Here is a 14916-nt window from a genome sequence, read left to right on the forward strand (position 1 = left end):
CGGGCCCAGCCGCTCCGCGGCATGTGGGATCTTCCCGGACCGGGGCACGAACCCGCGTCCCCTGCATCGGCAGGCGGACTCTCAACCACTGCGCTACCAGGGAAGTCCCAAGCTTTGATTTCTTAACACATGAAAGCGAAAGCTTCCTAAGCTAGAACACCTGGATAGAGACTTCATATTATAGCTTTTTTAATCTCCCATAGGCTAGGCATGTTATATACTTAATGAATAATTGCTGAATGAATGAATGAATGGGTAGATGGAATGAGTGTCTAACAGAAATGCAAAGCAACATAAATAGACAGCATGGGAGAGGAGAAAAGACTTGAGAACTGGAATCTTGCTGCACCTCTACCTGGCTGTGTGATCTGAAAGATGAGAATCTTCTCTGAGTTTCTGGTTCCTGCTCTGTAAAGTAGGGCTACATGTACCTATGCCATCAGCCTTCCTTGAGCAACATTATAAGAAACATAAAACTTGCATTTACTACATCCCACAAGCGTCCTCTTCTGCAGGCCTAGGTGAAGACATTGCTCTCAGACCTCAGTTCTCCTGCCCTAAGAAGAGTGGTCTGTCTTATGTAAATAGAGTGAATTACGTAACTGATATGTCCTTTCTTCATTGAGCATCTCGAGAACTCAGAGCTAGATTTTCAGCATACTTCTAGCAAAACGTTCAGTCCTGACCATGTGTTTGAAATGTGCAAGCTCTTGCTTGCTGTCCTCTTATTTCACCTAAGCTAATTACTCCTCCTCCCCGATCACATGATTTTATTGGTTTACTTCTTAGGTTTGGTTAGATCTTTGTAACTGAGATTGTTTTCGGAACAAGGCTTGATTTTTTAAAAAAAAGAAAGAAAGGAAACAAACAAAAAAGAAAAGAAGGAAGGAAAGAAGAGAGGAGGGAAGGGGGGAGGGAGAGAGACAGAGAAACAGACAGACAAAAAAGGAAGGAAAGGAAGTGAAGGCAAGAAAGTCAGAAAGCCAGTAGCTGTCTCTTGAGGTAGTTATTGTGATGTGTGAGACTGTGTCTCCTTATGCAGTTAAGCCCTCGACAGTTTCTCCCTTCCATCAGAGAACCCAATGGACCAGTACATTTTTAGATATGAGGTAAATAATAATACAATAAATCTTTATTGATAATAAAAGATAGTTTTAAAGGAATTGAAATAATAACAATATATGTAATTCCACGATTTTTAAATCATGCTCCCTGGAATTCCCACTGTGCATAGATGACAAGGAGATGGGATAGTGGAGGTTAAGGTGACCTTCAGGGTCTTTTTCAACCAAAGGCTTTCAGAGTTGGTTTGTTTGTTTGTTTGTTTGTTTGTTTTTGGTACCTGGGCCTCTCACTGTTGTGGCCTCTCCCGCTGCGGAGCACAGGCTCCGGACGCGCAGGCTCAGCGGCCATGGCTCCGCAGCACGTGGGATCCTCTTCAGACCGGGGCACGAACCCGCGTCCCCTGCATCGGAAGGCGGACTCCCAACCACTGCGCCACCAGGGAAGCCCCTTATTTTTTTTTAATTGAAGTATACTTGATTTACAACGTTGTATTAGTTTCAGATGTACAGCAAAGTGATTCAGTTATACATATATAAATATCTATTCTTTTTCAGATTCTTTTCCATTAGGGGTTATTACAAGATACTGAATATAGTTCCCTGTGCTATACAATAGGTCCTTGTTGTTTATCTATTTTATATATAGTAGTGTGTATCTGTTAATCCCAAACTCCTAACTTATCCCTCCCCAGAGTTATTTTTATTTGTTCGCTGTTATTTACATGTAAGGTTTCTATTCACAGAGGGTTGCTTAGGAAAACAAAAGTTTGAAACTACTGATACATGTGATAAATGGTGTGTGACAGGATAGTGAGTTGGTGGATAATGGATGAGGACTTGCAAAATTGAGCATAATGCATTTTTGGCCAACAGGTTTAAGTGCTGAAACTGTTCCCTTTCATGTGTGGTTGTTCATTGTCACTGAGAACAAGTACAGCACTATAAAATGATGTGCAAATATAGAAAAGGAAATCCATTTAAAACAACATCCAGTCACAAATTTTAAATATTTTTAAAAATCAGTAATTTCACGAAAATGCCCCCAATATAATTATACATAGAATTATACATCCCTTCTCCCACACTCTCACCCCACTTATCCCTTCCCCACCAGGAAATCCTATAAGCTTTAATGGAACTCCTATTTGAAACAGGGGCATGTGAATTAGCTAGAGACAAGAATATAATCCATTTTCTGTTGCATTCTCTTTCTACCCACTAGAGGGCAGCAGTAAGGCACAGGGAAAGGGAAAGTACTAGGCATTAGCATTAAGTTTCTCAGCCCACACTACTAGCCTTCTGAGAACACCTAAAAAGTCCCTCAAATTCCCATATATGAATTATTAGCGAGTCAGATTCCCTTCCTCTTTTCTTAAATATTTAGAGAACTTTGATAACTCCCTTTGAAGTTATAAAATTTATCTGTTTGGCTTGGCCAAACATATTCATTTGAAGTATGGACGTGAAGATATCTCTTAAAAAGACATTTATGTAAAAGTCGTGTTTTGGTTGTATATTTCTGTGCTTCAGACTACTCCAAAATGTGATTTTAAACAACCATCATTTTACCATCTCTCAGTTCTGTTGGTATCAGAATTCTGGGCAATTCTGCTTCATGTGATGTTGGCTGAGCTTGTGTTCATCCGGGGGCTCAGTTGAGCTGGAATTGTCCAAAATGGCCCACTCCGCTGGCTGACAGTTGATGCTGGCTGTTGGCTGGGGGCACAGCAGGGACTGTTAACCAGAGCATCCAGTTTTCATACTTCATGTGGCTTCTTCCTGTGGCTTAGACATCTCACAGCACAGCAGTTATGTTCCAAGAGGGAACAGCCCAAGGATGAGCATTCCAAAAGGAGGGAGAATTCCAAAAGGCAGGAAGCAGAAGTTTCCAGCCCCAGACATGGCTTCTCCAGCCTTCTAAATGGTCAAAGCCGTCGCAGGACCAGCCCAGATTCAAGGAGAGGGAAATAAGCTCCATCCCCTGATGTGAGGAGAGAATCAAAAGGAGGAGAGAAACTGGTGCAGACCATCTTTGGAGACCACCACATTGAGGGTTAAGAAAAAGGCTATTTCTTACATTTGGGGAAGATAATTATAAGTCATGATGGATGCAGAGGAATATTTCTTTACTTAATAAATGAGAATTGCTTCTCAGTGTTGTATTTTAAGAAGATACACATCAACCACTCCCTATGTTGTCCCCTCTCTGCAGATCTGTTGCCTAAAGCAATAAAAAATGGCCAGAGGATCAGTATCTGATGAAGAAATGATGGAGCTCAGAGAAGCTTTTGCCAAAGTTGGTAAGTAAACCTGATACCTCAAGTCACACAATTCTCTTCTTTTTTAGTAGCTTTAGGACAGATGCAGTGAATGGTGACATGAGCAAAATAGCAGAAGGGACAGGAATACAGTGGTATTGGTTAGAGGAGCTGGGAAACATTTTTGAAAGCTGTTCTTCAAGAAAATTACTTCTTTCTCTATCTAAACATGGAATGTGGGCCCTTTGTCACCTGTAGCCTTTCCTGGTAATGGCCAACTAAGTCTCATCTTTCGTAGCTTGTCTGCTTTCTTTGGTTTCCTTTGTTTTCCTAGTATTCCATACTTATTCTTACTCTGTAGCCCCAAACCTGTGATTTATTTTCCCATCTGTTCCTATGAGAGTCTCTTCAGATTCAGCTGTCAGAACCTCTGTTTTGAAATTATGACTCTTGGATGTTGGAAGTGACGCTAATGCCCATATCCAATAGCAACAGGCCTCTTGTGAGATTCTGACTTTGCATGGGGTCAGGCCACAACCCCTGAATGACTGCCTCTCCTGCCCGCTCCCCTCCAATCCAGCCTGCTCTCACCTCTCTTCATGCTGTGACCCAAATCGCCCCAAACCTTCAGCTCCCCGTTTACCTTACAGATTCTGATGGCAATGGGTACATCAGCTGCAATGAGCTGAATGATTTGTTCAAGGCTGCTTGCTTGCCTCTGCCTGGGTACAGAGTGAGAGAAATTACAGAAAACCTGATGGCTACAGGTGACCTGGACCAGGATGGGAAGATCAGCTTTGATGAGTTTATCAAGGTGAGTATGACGCAGAATCCAAGGAGATGCATTTGAAATGTGGGAGTTCAATTCGGAACACGTCCAGAAATACATTCCTACCCTCCTTGCTTCAACATTGCTTATTCTTTCCTTTATGGTTTTCTCAATCACAGTTTGGGTTTCTAAAGATAAATTATGTTTTTGCAGGTTTTTCATGGCCTGAAAAGCACAGACGTTGCCAAGACCTTTAGAAAGGCAATCAATAAGAAGGAAGGGATTTGTGCAATCGGGGGCACTTCAGAGCAATCTAGTGTTGGGACCCAACACTCCTATTCAGGTAGGTGTACCAGTGTGGGGTGGGGAAGCCGAGGTGGAGAGAGTGTTGGGATGAGCTGAGGGAGGAGGGAGACAGAACCATGTCAGCAGGATCCACGTCTTCTAGGGTTACAGATTCCAAACTCAGTATTCAAACCTAAGGGGTACACAGAAAGACAGATGTTAACATGAGTTTATTGACTACTGCCTATTTTCCTATGTATAAGTGGGCCAGCAGTTCTGGCTCCAGGTAGGGTCCTATACCAAATAATCGCATCAGCATTTAAAAAGTACATTAAAGGCTGCCAAAATTCCTTTGTAAATCTTCTGGACAAAAAGAGCTACTCAAGCTTGTACCTCCAAAATTCATGCTCCAAAATGCCTGCTGAGCGGTCAAAAAAAAGCTGGGTTTTCATTGATTTGAAGGAAAGTTGTATATTTATTCTAAGGCTGCCATCCAGCAGCCTTCATGGAAACTTCTCCAGAACAGTACAGTAATCCAATAATTCCCAAACTGAGGTCTTCAAAACATTAGTTGATCTTAAAGATCAGCTCATGGTTAAGTACGATTCTTAATTGCGAAGAAAATTTCACAGCCTTTTACTATGTAAACGTGCATTAGGAATCTTCAAGACAATAATATGCTGTGCGATGTTTCCCAAACTTTCGTGACTTAGGATTCTTCTGAGGGACTCTTTTTATCAGTGACATGCAGTTTGGGAAACACGGTGCTGGGCTGTAAGGCATAACTTGAGGCTTTATTAAAATTTCTAAAATCAACTTCTGGCAGCTTTAGTGATAGGAAAGAAATAACATGTCACAAATGATTTCATTTCATAGCAATTTCATTATACAGTTTTCCCCTGCTACCTGAAAGTAGAGGGTTCCTATGAAACCTTTCATAAACTGAAATGGCATAAAGCAAAGAAGCAGTTACCTTGGGACATATCTTGCTAATGGAATGCACAGAATAAGTTGAGATGAGACAGATGCCCACAGACACAGTTCAAAACAATGGCCGCTTGATGCTGAGGTGCGGAGTGTAGTTCCCGGGGAAGGAGCTGGGCAGGGCCACTCTCCCTGCTAGGGGTGCCCCACCGCCTCTGTAAAACAAAAACAAACACGGAGAGCTATTTTTACGTTTAACCTTTTCTCGTAAAAGCAAAAATCCTCTTCGGATTTCTCTTGGTTAACGGAAACAGGTACTAATGTAGGTCTTTTGTAAAAGTGCAGTGGCATACAGCAAGTTTCAAAAAGTGGGCTTACCTGTAATTGTATAAAGAAGCTCAGAGATTATTGCAGAGATTGCCTGTGATCATCCCACATTTAAATCAGCAGAGCTAGAGCTAAGCATTAAACCACATTCACATTTAAATTGTATAGAAATATAAATAAACATTTAATTATTTATATGTGTTTACCTGTATAAAATACAGATATGTATATATTTACTTCTTTTCTTAAAATATATGGCTTTATTTTTTTAATATTTATTTATTTGGTTGTGCCGGGTCTTAGTTGCCGCAGGTGGGCTCCTTAGTTGTGGCACATGGGCTCCTTAGTTGTAGCATGCGTGTGGGATCTAGTTCCCTGACCAGATATTGAACCTGGGCCCCCTGCATTGGGAGCGCGGAGTCTTAACCACTGTGCCACCAAGGGAAGTCCCTATATATTTACCTCTAAATATAATATATTTGCATATATGTAGCTTCTAAATCTGATTGCTAAATATATATTTTATGATTGGAGTCAACAGAGATTCTGTGCCTATTTCCCAAATCATTTGAGATTTTTAAATGTCAATAAATGTGAGATGATAGGATAATGGACAAGATTAGCCTCACAATGTCTCTCCTGGGCACAGGAATCTAAGATCCATGTGTATAATTTTGTTTGTATCAGATTTTCACTTTGCAAATAAGTCATAATAATCATTTACTTGCAGAGGAAGAGAAGTATGCCTTTGTCAACTGGATAAACATAGCCCTGGAAAATGACCCCGATTGTCGGCATGTCATCCCAATGAATCCAAACACCAACGATCTCTTCAGTGCTGTTGGAGACGGCATTGTGCTTTGGTAAATAACACTACCTTCTTGGCTTCCGAAGTTTTCCCTAGAATTTTCTGGAATACCAACAATTCACTGCGTTTATCTTTAGGCTCACTTCCTTTGGTGCTCAGCTGGATCTGAAATGCTTTTCCAGACTTTCACGTGGCGGGTTCAGGAGAGTAAGCTGATATCAAAAGCAGCTTATAATGAGAAATGTAAAAGTACCATCACTTGGGTGGAGGGGAGGTGTGCACAGTACAGAGACAAACATGAACATAGAGTTATAGTAACACAAGGTCAAAATCAATTATTTTTGGAATATACGTCATTTTGCTTCACCTGAGCACGGCCTGCTGTGAGAGTACATAGAATTGAATAATAGCAGCATGATAATTGAAGCATCCAATGCCAATCCTCAAGCAAAAGAACTATTATGTTGAACTATTATTATGAACTACATATATGTTGTGTGAAAAAAAAAAGAAAAAAGAACTATTGAGCGGTGCACAAATGCTGCAGGCGTCTGGAAAAGGAGGGACGTGTTCTATGCACGGGAGCCCTCTCAACACTGTTGGTCAACTCAGGATGGTGCCTTTGAAAATGCCTCTGTGGCTCTTGCTTTGGCAGCCTCTCTGTCATTGTAAGTCGTGGCATGAATGAGGAGGCTCGAAAGGCCCAATCTCAGGTGGGCTCGGGAATTGAAGGGAAAGATGTGTGGGCAAGACTTTGAGCCTCCTACCACTCCTCTGCTCTGACCAGAGCAATTCCACTCTCGGTATTTTGTTTATTAGAGCTCACCATGAGATTTCATTTTTAAAAAGTTCAACGGCTGAAAAAAGACATCAAAAACCTAGCCTGCATGTTCAGGTCCTGACTCTTTAAGACCACCCCCTGGTCTTCCCTCAATCTCTTTCTAGTTGTACCTCCCAAGACCCCCATGACTCAGGCACCCAGCCCAGGGCACGAGTGAAGGGTCGTATGAATGATTGGATGCTTCATCAACCATACTCACTCTTCCCCATACACGCCCTGCTTACAACTTGCGACTCTGGCTTTGCCTTTTATTTTCCTTTTTAAGAATGTCCTTCCCCCCTCTCTCCTCCTACACAAATCCATTTACTGTAAAATTCCTACTGATCTCTCCCTTCACTGAATTCTTAAAGCACATATTGTTTGTAGTACTTTGGGAGCCATTATAACGTTCTGCTTTGGACTGTTCTGTAAATTTTCATATCCATATATTTTGTCTCTGTAATTTGACTCTAAGCTTTTCAAGGGCAGGGATATCTGATACTTTTTTAAGCCACCCCTCTCTCCTGCTGTTTCCCAGAGCTTCTAGTTCACTAGTTTCATATTTTTCAAATAATGATTTAGGGGTTTGTTTTGCCTAAATTGCAATAAAGTGCCTTTTATTTAAATATATGTACACACACACACACACACACACACACACACACACAGAGCAAAGTTGTGGAAATACATCTTTATTTAAGCATCTGTATGCCTAAAAATTGTTAGAAAAAAAGTTAATGTTGATTTCTCTTATTAAAAAAAGAAATAGTCACATTCAAGTTTATTATTTTTTGATTTTGTTGTTGTTCCTTTGGATTTTTTCCCAACTTCCTTTCTCTAAATAAGATGGAAGTGACCTAAGGAAATTTATTTTTAATGACCCATTGGAGGTTAAACCAAAGCTGAGTGGGTAAAATAAGTTTTTCATAAATAATAGCTGCTTATTTTGGATGTCTGACCAATGTATTAGATACTTAAGTGGGAGGCATTGCTAAAGTACTGATACTATAATGGCTACAGGAGAATATAAAACATTTTATTATATGATCAGTTGAAGGTATAGAGTTTGACCAGCTGTCAAATAGAAATTTAGACATTATATAAGCTCAAAAGTGTATAGATAATCTTTTATATAGTGGAGCAATTTTCATGGCTAACAATGATGTTGCTGTCCTCTTTGCTTATGGCATTGCTAGAATTTAAATTCAGTGTCACTGGGCTCTTTTATTTAGAAGGCTGCTTTATTTAATTGTTTCTCTTTCAGTAAAATGATCAATCTATCAGTGCCGGACACAATTGATGAAAGAACAATCAACAAAAAGAAACTCACCCCTTTCACCATTCAGGTGTGTCTTCCCTGTGTTACCTTAATGTAGGATTGTGCTTTGAAGAAATGAGTCGCCGTGACTGCTGAGCCAGCCTTTTTCAGGCGCTCAGACATTATGTCCAAAGCCCAGGCTTTGGGCTGGTGATCTGTCATGACTAGTAGGGAGAGGGGGACACATTTCCATTTTGTCTTGTATTAATATAGTGGGGGGGGGGCGGTGAGGGAAGTTAGTGAGTATTAGTAGTTGGGGCAGACTTTGTTTGTTCTGGCCACGTATGAATAAAATTCACATCGGCTAAAATTTAACTCAAACTTTCCCTGGCAATTTATCTTGGAGCTGATGCCAACTACACAATATTTTATCTGAAAAGATTAGCTTTTCTAAGAAGTGAGGGGGTAAAAAAAGGGAAGTGCTCTGGCAGCCTTCACGGTGCTATTGGCCACAGACACCAATGTGATAAATATAACTTGCTTTTATGCCTTCAGTTTGTTGATTAACTGGAACAGTGACCGGTAGTAAGTAAGCTGCATTTCTGTCTTATGTTCCAGCATTTTAACATTATTGTAATCTTTTGCTCAGAAACCACATCTCACTTCTTAAATCATGAGCAATATATTATGTCCTGTTTGGATTTAAGCAACCCTGTGTCCTTAAAAAATGGAAGCCGTGATCAAAGCAAGAGCTATGATAAAATGTACGTGAAGGCACTTAACGTCATATTTAATCTTGATGTTAAATTTTAGTCTTGGCCGTAAGTGGACATGATATTTTTTACTTGTCATTTTGAGCTCTACATTAGGGTAAAAACCCAGTTTTCTTCTGATAATCCCCTTCCCAATTCACTGGTGGCCTATGTTTTGTTTTTAATTTATCATAAAAACAAGTTCTGTACATCTTTGACTCTGATATCTCCTTCTTTGTGGACTCAAAAATAATAGTAGAGTTGACCCTTGAACCATGGGGGGAAGGGGGTGTGTCAGCCCTCCGCTCGGTCCAAAATCCAAATATAATTTACAGTCTGCCCTTCCTGTACTTGGTTCCTCCATAACCACGGTTCTGCGTCCATGGTGTCAACCAACCATGGATCATGTGGTACTGTAGTATTTACTATCGAAAAAAACCTACATATAAGTGGATCCAGCAGTTCAAACCTGTGTTGTTCAAGGGTCAACTGTAGAAAGACCCTGGACTGCAAATTTCACTGACCCTATTCCAACTGTATATGAGTTACCTTACATACAGTGTTGTTAGTTATGAGAACATATAATCTGTATGCATGTGGATATGCGTGTGTGTGTTTGTGTGTGTGTACTCAAGGTTCCTAGATATTATAGATACTCAATAAATTGTCCTAGTAAAAACCGCTCTGTCTTTCCTAGGAATTTCATTTGAATCTTTTTCATTCCTTCAATATCCAATCTGAATGTCAAAAAGATATTTTGTTACTCTCTTTCATGACCTTGATTTACATTAACAGCTGGGTTATTGACAATAGCCAGTCCCAAGACAGTGACTGCCCTTAAATGTGCCCCTTCATTGCTGGCTGATGGAGATGCTGAGAGCGGAGGCTCCATCACAGAGCAGTATGGAAAGAGAAGACTGGTTAGTTTCATCCTGACCAGGATGAGCCTTCAACTCAGGGCTCTGGCTTGATGGACTAGGCACTGCCTGAGCCCAGTGTCTGGTTACTGGATTTTACTCCAGTAAAATCCAGGTGTTACTCCCTGCTTTTTTTCAATGTTAAAAACCTAGTGAAGACAATGCCTCTAGACCTATGAACTTTCTAGAAGCAAAACGTTGCTGCTGCCGATCAAGAATGATCATTTGGCATCTGCAAAAATCAAAAACAAAACTTACATACTTTTTCTCCTTCAGGAGAATCTGAACCTGGCTCTGAACTCTGCATCAGCCATCGGCTGCCACGTGGTTAATATCGGGGCTGAGGACTTAAAGGAGGGGAAGCCTTACCTGGTCCTGGGACTGCTGTGGCAAGTCATCAAGATTGGGTTATTTGCCGACATCGAACTCAGCAGAAACGAAGGTACCAGCAAAGCCTCCAACGTTAATAATGGCATGACTTTTTGTTAGTGCGTGTGTTGGGGGCTGTGAGAGGAAGATGTCAGGAGTTGTCAAACTCAGAATCCTCAGTTTTTGAAACTACAGTTATATCCAATCCATTGTATTAATGTAACACATTCTATCCACACTGCCCAGACTTTTTAAAACAACGGAGCAAAAGCTTTTTTAAGACCACAGACTACTAATAAGGCTTGTTTAGAACTTAGAGCTCAGTCTAGCTGTCTGGGACCCCAAACTCAAGAGCTTTTCTGAGTTCACTTTGCCTTTAGACACTTTGTAACAAATTAGGCTGTTTTAAACTTGGATTTTACAAAGTGATTCACATTCATATACTGCAGTGATAGCACCAGAGTAGAAACTCAGTCTCTTTCTTACCAAGATTGTAGGAAATTACATTTAGAGTTCCAGAGTTCTCAACTAAATATTGTAGCTGTCAGTCTTATCCCACCTGCTGTCAGCGTCCTAAGCATTTAAACAATTCAGCCTGTCCTTTAGACGGTAATAGTAGATCTTGATAAAATATCGTACAAAACACACTGTTACCTTTCATTTTTCCTGTACAGATCCTAGTAATATGAAATCTGTAGCCAAATTCTAACCTTTATATATATATATATATTTAATTTACATGTCCAAATCAAAGTAACCAGTGAAGAATCCTGGGGTACCATTTGAAAACCAATATATTAAACAGAATATAAAGAAGAAAAAAGCAAATAGGGAACTTAGAACACATTACAAAGAATATTGATTTGCAAATAATGACCTCAGCTAAATTTAAACCTTCTAGCTGAGCAAAAATGACTTAATTCATCTGGGAAACAGAGGAAAGAGTTAATTACACTTTCTGAGATGCTATAATTATGCAGGTAAGCATTTGAAATATAAAACACCTATGGGAATAAACAAGAGGACATTGTCATGATTGCGAAATAGATCTCTTAAAAGCAAACGTGTCATATCGTATCAAACGTGCTCTGACAGACCCAGCAGAGTATTCTGAGTCGATAGTCTGGGTTATTTCCATGGTTCTGCTCCTGTATTCTGAGGCATAGCACTGATATTCATTGGTGCCTTGTCTTTTCCACCCGAAAAATGGGGATAATAAATAGGCTTACAATACCTTACACCTCTTTTTAGGGAATAATAATAAAGTGTTTATTCCATGGGAAAGGCTATATGTCCCTCTATCCCAGAGAGAGAACGTGGTATCTTTGACTTCCCAGCAGGGCTTAGTTTAATTTATAACCAATCCCCCCAACTATCCCCTGCATTTATTTTTCTTCGGTTTTTGGACTTCCTCAGCACTGGCTGCTCTTTTGAGAGAAGGGGAGAGTCTGGAGGATATGATGAAACTCTCCCCTGAGGAGCTCCTGCTGAGATGGGCTAATTACCACCTGGAAAACGCAGGCTGCAACAAAATCAACAACTTCAGCAATGACATCAAGGTAGGAGGAGTGTACTTTGTACACCACTAACCACAGGGGTGAAGGGAATTTGGGCATTAACAGAGAAGAGACAAAGATAAAGACAAAGGGCTTCATCTCTTCAGAAGTTCTGGTGTTAGTTAGAGTGGCCGGCGCTGTTTTGGAGCCCATGATGTTCTCGAGTCCATGTGCAGCTCCGGCTCAGGGCCACATACAGACCTGCCCAAGGCCCTAGCAACCGCACCACATCAAACGAGATGGGTGTCCCCTGGAGTTTCAACATCAGAACGTTGAGGGATGAGGGTGAGATAGAGGAAGAGCAAGAGGTAAGACTGAGTTTTAGGTAAAGAGAGTCTGTGTAGGATTCTAATGTCTTTCTGATTTTATCAACGGGAGCATCAGATGGCGATTCCTTTAAAAAAAATTAAACCAGGATTACTCTTCTAATTATCCTAATCATAGCAAACAGTATGTACTGCATGCCAGGCACTGTTCTAACTGCTTTATGCATGTATTGACTCATTTAATCCTCACAACAAATCTTTGAGATAAGGATTATTATTTGCTCATTTTGCAGATAAGGAAACTGAGGTAAAGAGAATATAAGTAACTTGTTCGAGTTCACATAGCTGGGGGAATGGGGTCAGGACTCAAACTGAGCAGTTGACCTCCATGATACTTGATCACCATACATACTGCTCCTCTAAAACAATTCGTAAATTTCTTGAAAGCTTTTTATTTGTAGAAACCAGAGTGATGTTTAAAAGATAACGATTCTGGACACCATCTGCAATGAGAATTAACCCCAGAAAACGCAGAAGACACAGTTAGTCCTACAACAGCGATCCAAAGGGGGAAAGGCTGAGGGAAGCATGCACTGTAGTTTTCAAGTTTGTGAAAAGTTCCATGCCAAGGTGAAAGGAGCAGCTTGTTAGCACTGATAACAGATGGACCGACACAGAAAGAGCTTAAGGAGCGGGAAGGAATGTCAGTCCCAGGAGGAAATGGTATGAGATGCTGGAATGCAACATGAGAAAAACATTCCAGTCTCCACTTTCTCAAAAGTTAAAGACATTTTCTCCAAAGAGGAAGAGTCAGAGGAAGGGTCACATGACTCACCAAGTCAACCCAGACTTGTAATTCTTGAGTGACAACTTCCCCCTGCTGTGGACTTAATGGCTTTTAGAACTCAAGGTCTGCCAGGCACAGTACCAATTAGAGTGAAGCTTCTAGATGGAAAGTCCCCAGTTCCTTAGGACATAAGCTAATAATGCCAAATTTATTTTTTCTAACTACACAATTTTCATTGGTTATTAACATTCTTCTTGCACCACCAGCCAAACTGGGATTAAACAGAAACTGGACAGCATCCCTTTGTGCTCAACACTTAGGCTCTGTAATTAGTTCAGCCAAAATTCTCGAACTTTTCAGATAAAATTAGGATGCTTGGTTGGAGCCATAAATTTACCTGATTTCCTATGACTGAAAGGCTGTGTTCTTTAGAATATGAGATAGGAACTGGCAAGCTGAGCACTTATACAGTGGTTGTGCCTGTTCTCTGGGAGTAGCTGCCTCACCACCAACGTCAGTGCTGTGACATGTAAGTCTGAGCATGTGGCAACTTTGGGAGGTGCCCTTAAGTCACACAAAGTCAGCAAAGGAGGGGAGAACCCCCAAAATACATTGAATGAGACAAGTCTCCTAGGGTCTGGTGAAATGAGGTGACTCTTCGCAAAGCTAAACAGATGTGACACATGATGTGCAGATTTTATTCATGCCTAACCCTGCATGGAACTTTCACTGACTTCGAAATACCTACAGCAAAAAGTGAGAGAAAGGAGAAGGTAGAGAGAAGAGATGAAAATCAGTTTCCCAGGTGCAGCATCCATGGCCGGTGCTCTCTCTTCTCATCTTTCTAATGTCACAAGAGGTGAGCATACCTCTGCTCTCCCTGGGCTCTACCCAGCTTTTAAAAACAAACAGAGCGACAGCTGATTTTTCAGTCTTTAAGAGAAATTAAGATGTCTTTAAATGATTTAAATAAATTACCTGAAAATCTATATGCTTTCATTGAATGAGAATAAACTTGTAATTTTAAGACCATGATTCAGAAAATTTTTTGTCAATAAGCCTATTTCCAGAATCTAAGAAAACATGAGAATTCAATATCTGTATCTACTCTGCAATAGCTAAACTAAACCACTTTTTCTAGCTTCTTGCTAAATAGTAAATGCATTTCCCTTAATATTGCTCCCTTTACATAAAGACTGCTTGTGAATGCTTCAATATTCTGTCTTCGAAATCTTTTTTGACGATTGTCCATTTAAATGTGTTTTTAAAACTCTGCCTTAAACTTCTGCTTCCTTTTTCTGTCACTTTTTTTTTTTTTAATTAAACCTTAGCTGACTGACTTCTACAGCAATATAAAGGTATATATATTTTCCTGTATACAATTTAATACATGTAAACAAATTATTTTTCTCCCCTAAGATCAACAGAATAGCATTTGCCTTTTATGTATGTCCTGTATTTTTAGCTGTTATACTCCTTTTAAAAAGAAAGGCAAATATAATATATAAAGAGACAAAGAGAAAATTCAAATCAGTGAATGTTCCCAGCTTTGTTAATTAAGTTGCATTCTTGAATGATAGTTGGATGAGAAATGAAATAGGTTTGCTTTGGGGATATTATTGTCGTGCTAAGTATGTAATTAGCTGTGCCATTTTGAAATTGTAATTTCCTCATTTCTCACAGGACTCAAAAGCTTATTACCACCTGCTTGAACAGGTGGCTCCAAAAGGAGAAGGAGAAGGTATTCCTGCTGTTG

At 40.2% G+C, this 14916-nt stretch overlaps 1 protein-coding gene across 1 annotated transcript in view; it reads left to right on the forward strand.

The window, feature by feature from the left end:
• Positions 1 to 14916, forward strand: part of LCP1 (lymphocyte cytosolic protein 1) — a 55572-nt gene that overhangs the window by 17899 nt on the left and 22757 nt on the right. Inside the window, exons 2-10 of the mRNA XM_007466451.1 lie at positions 3277 to 3364; positions 3973 to 4136; positions 4305 to 4434; positions 6358 to 6490; positions 8520 to 8601; positions 10459 to 10624; positions 11968 to 12110; positions 14492 to 14518; positions 14844 to 14916. The exon at positions 14844 to 14916 is cut by the window's right edge and continues 56 nt beyond it. Coding sequence (XP_007466513.1) covers positions 3301 to 3364; positions 3973 to 4136; positions 4305 to 4434; positions 6358 to 6490; positions 8520 to 8601; positions 10459 to 10624; positions 11968 to 12110; positions 14492 to 14518; positions 14844 to 14916 — 982 coding nt within the window. The 5' untranslated portion in view covers positions 3277 to 3300. The remainder of the gene's footprint in view (positions 1 to 3276; positions 3365 to 3972; positions 4137 to 4304; positions 4435 to 6357; positions 6491 to 8519; positions 8602 to 10458; positions 10625 to 11967; positions 12111 to 14491; positions 14519 to 14843) is intronic.

Source organism: Lipotes vexillifer, unplaced genomic scaffold (genome assembly GCF_000442215.2).
Source record: "Lipotes vexillifer unplaced genomic scaffold, Lipotes_vexillifer_v1.1 scaffold384, whole genome shotgun sequence".
Classification (NCBI taxonomy): Eukaryota; Metazoa; Chordata; class Mammalia; order Artiodactyla; family Lipotidae; genus Lipotes; species Lipotes vexillifer.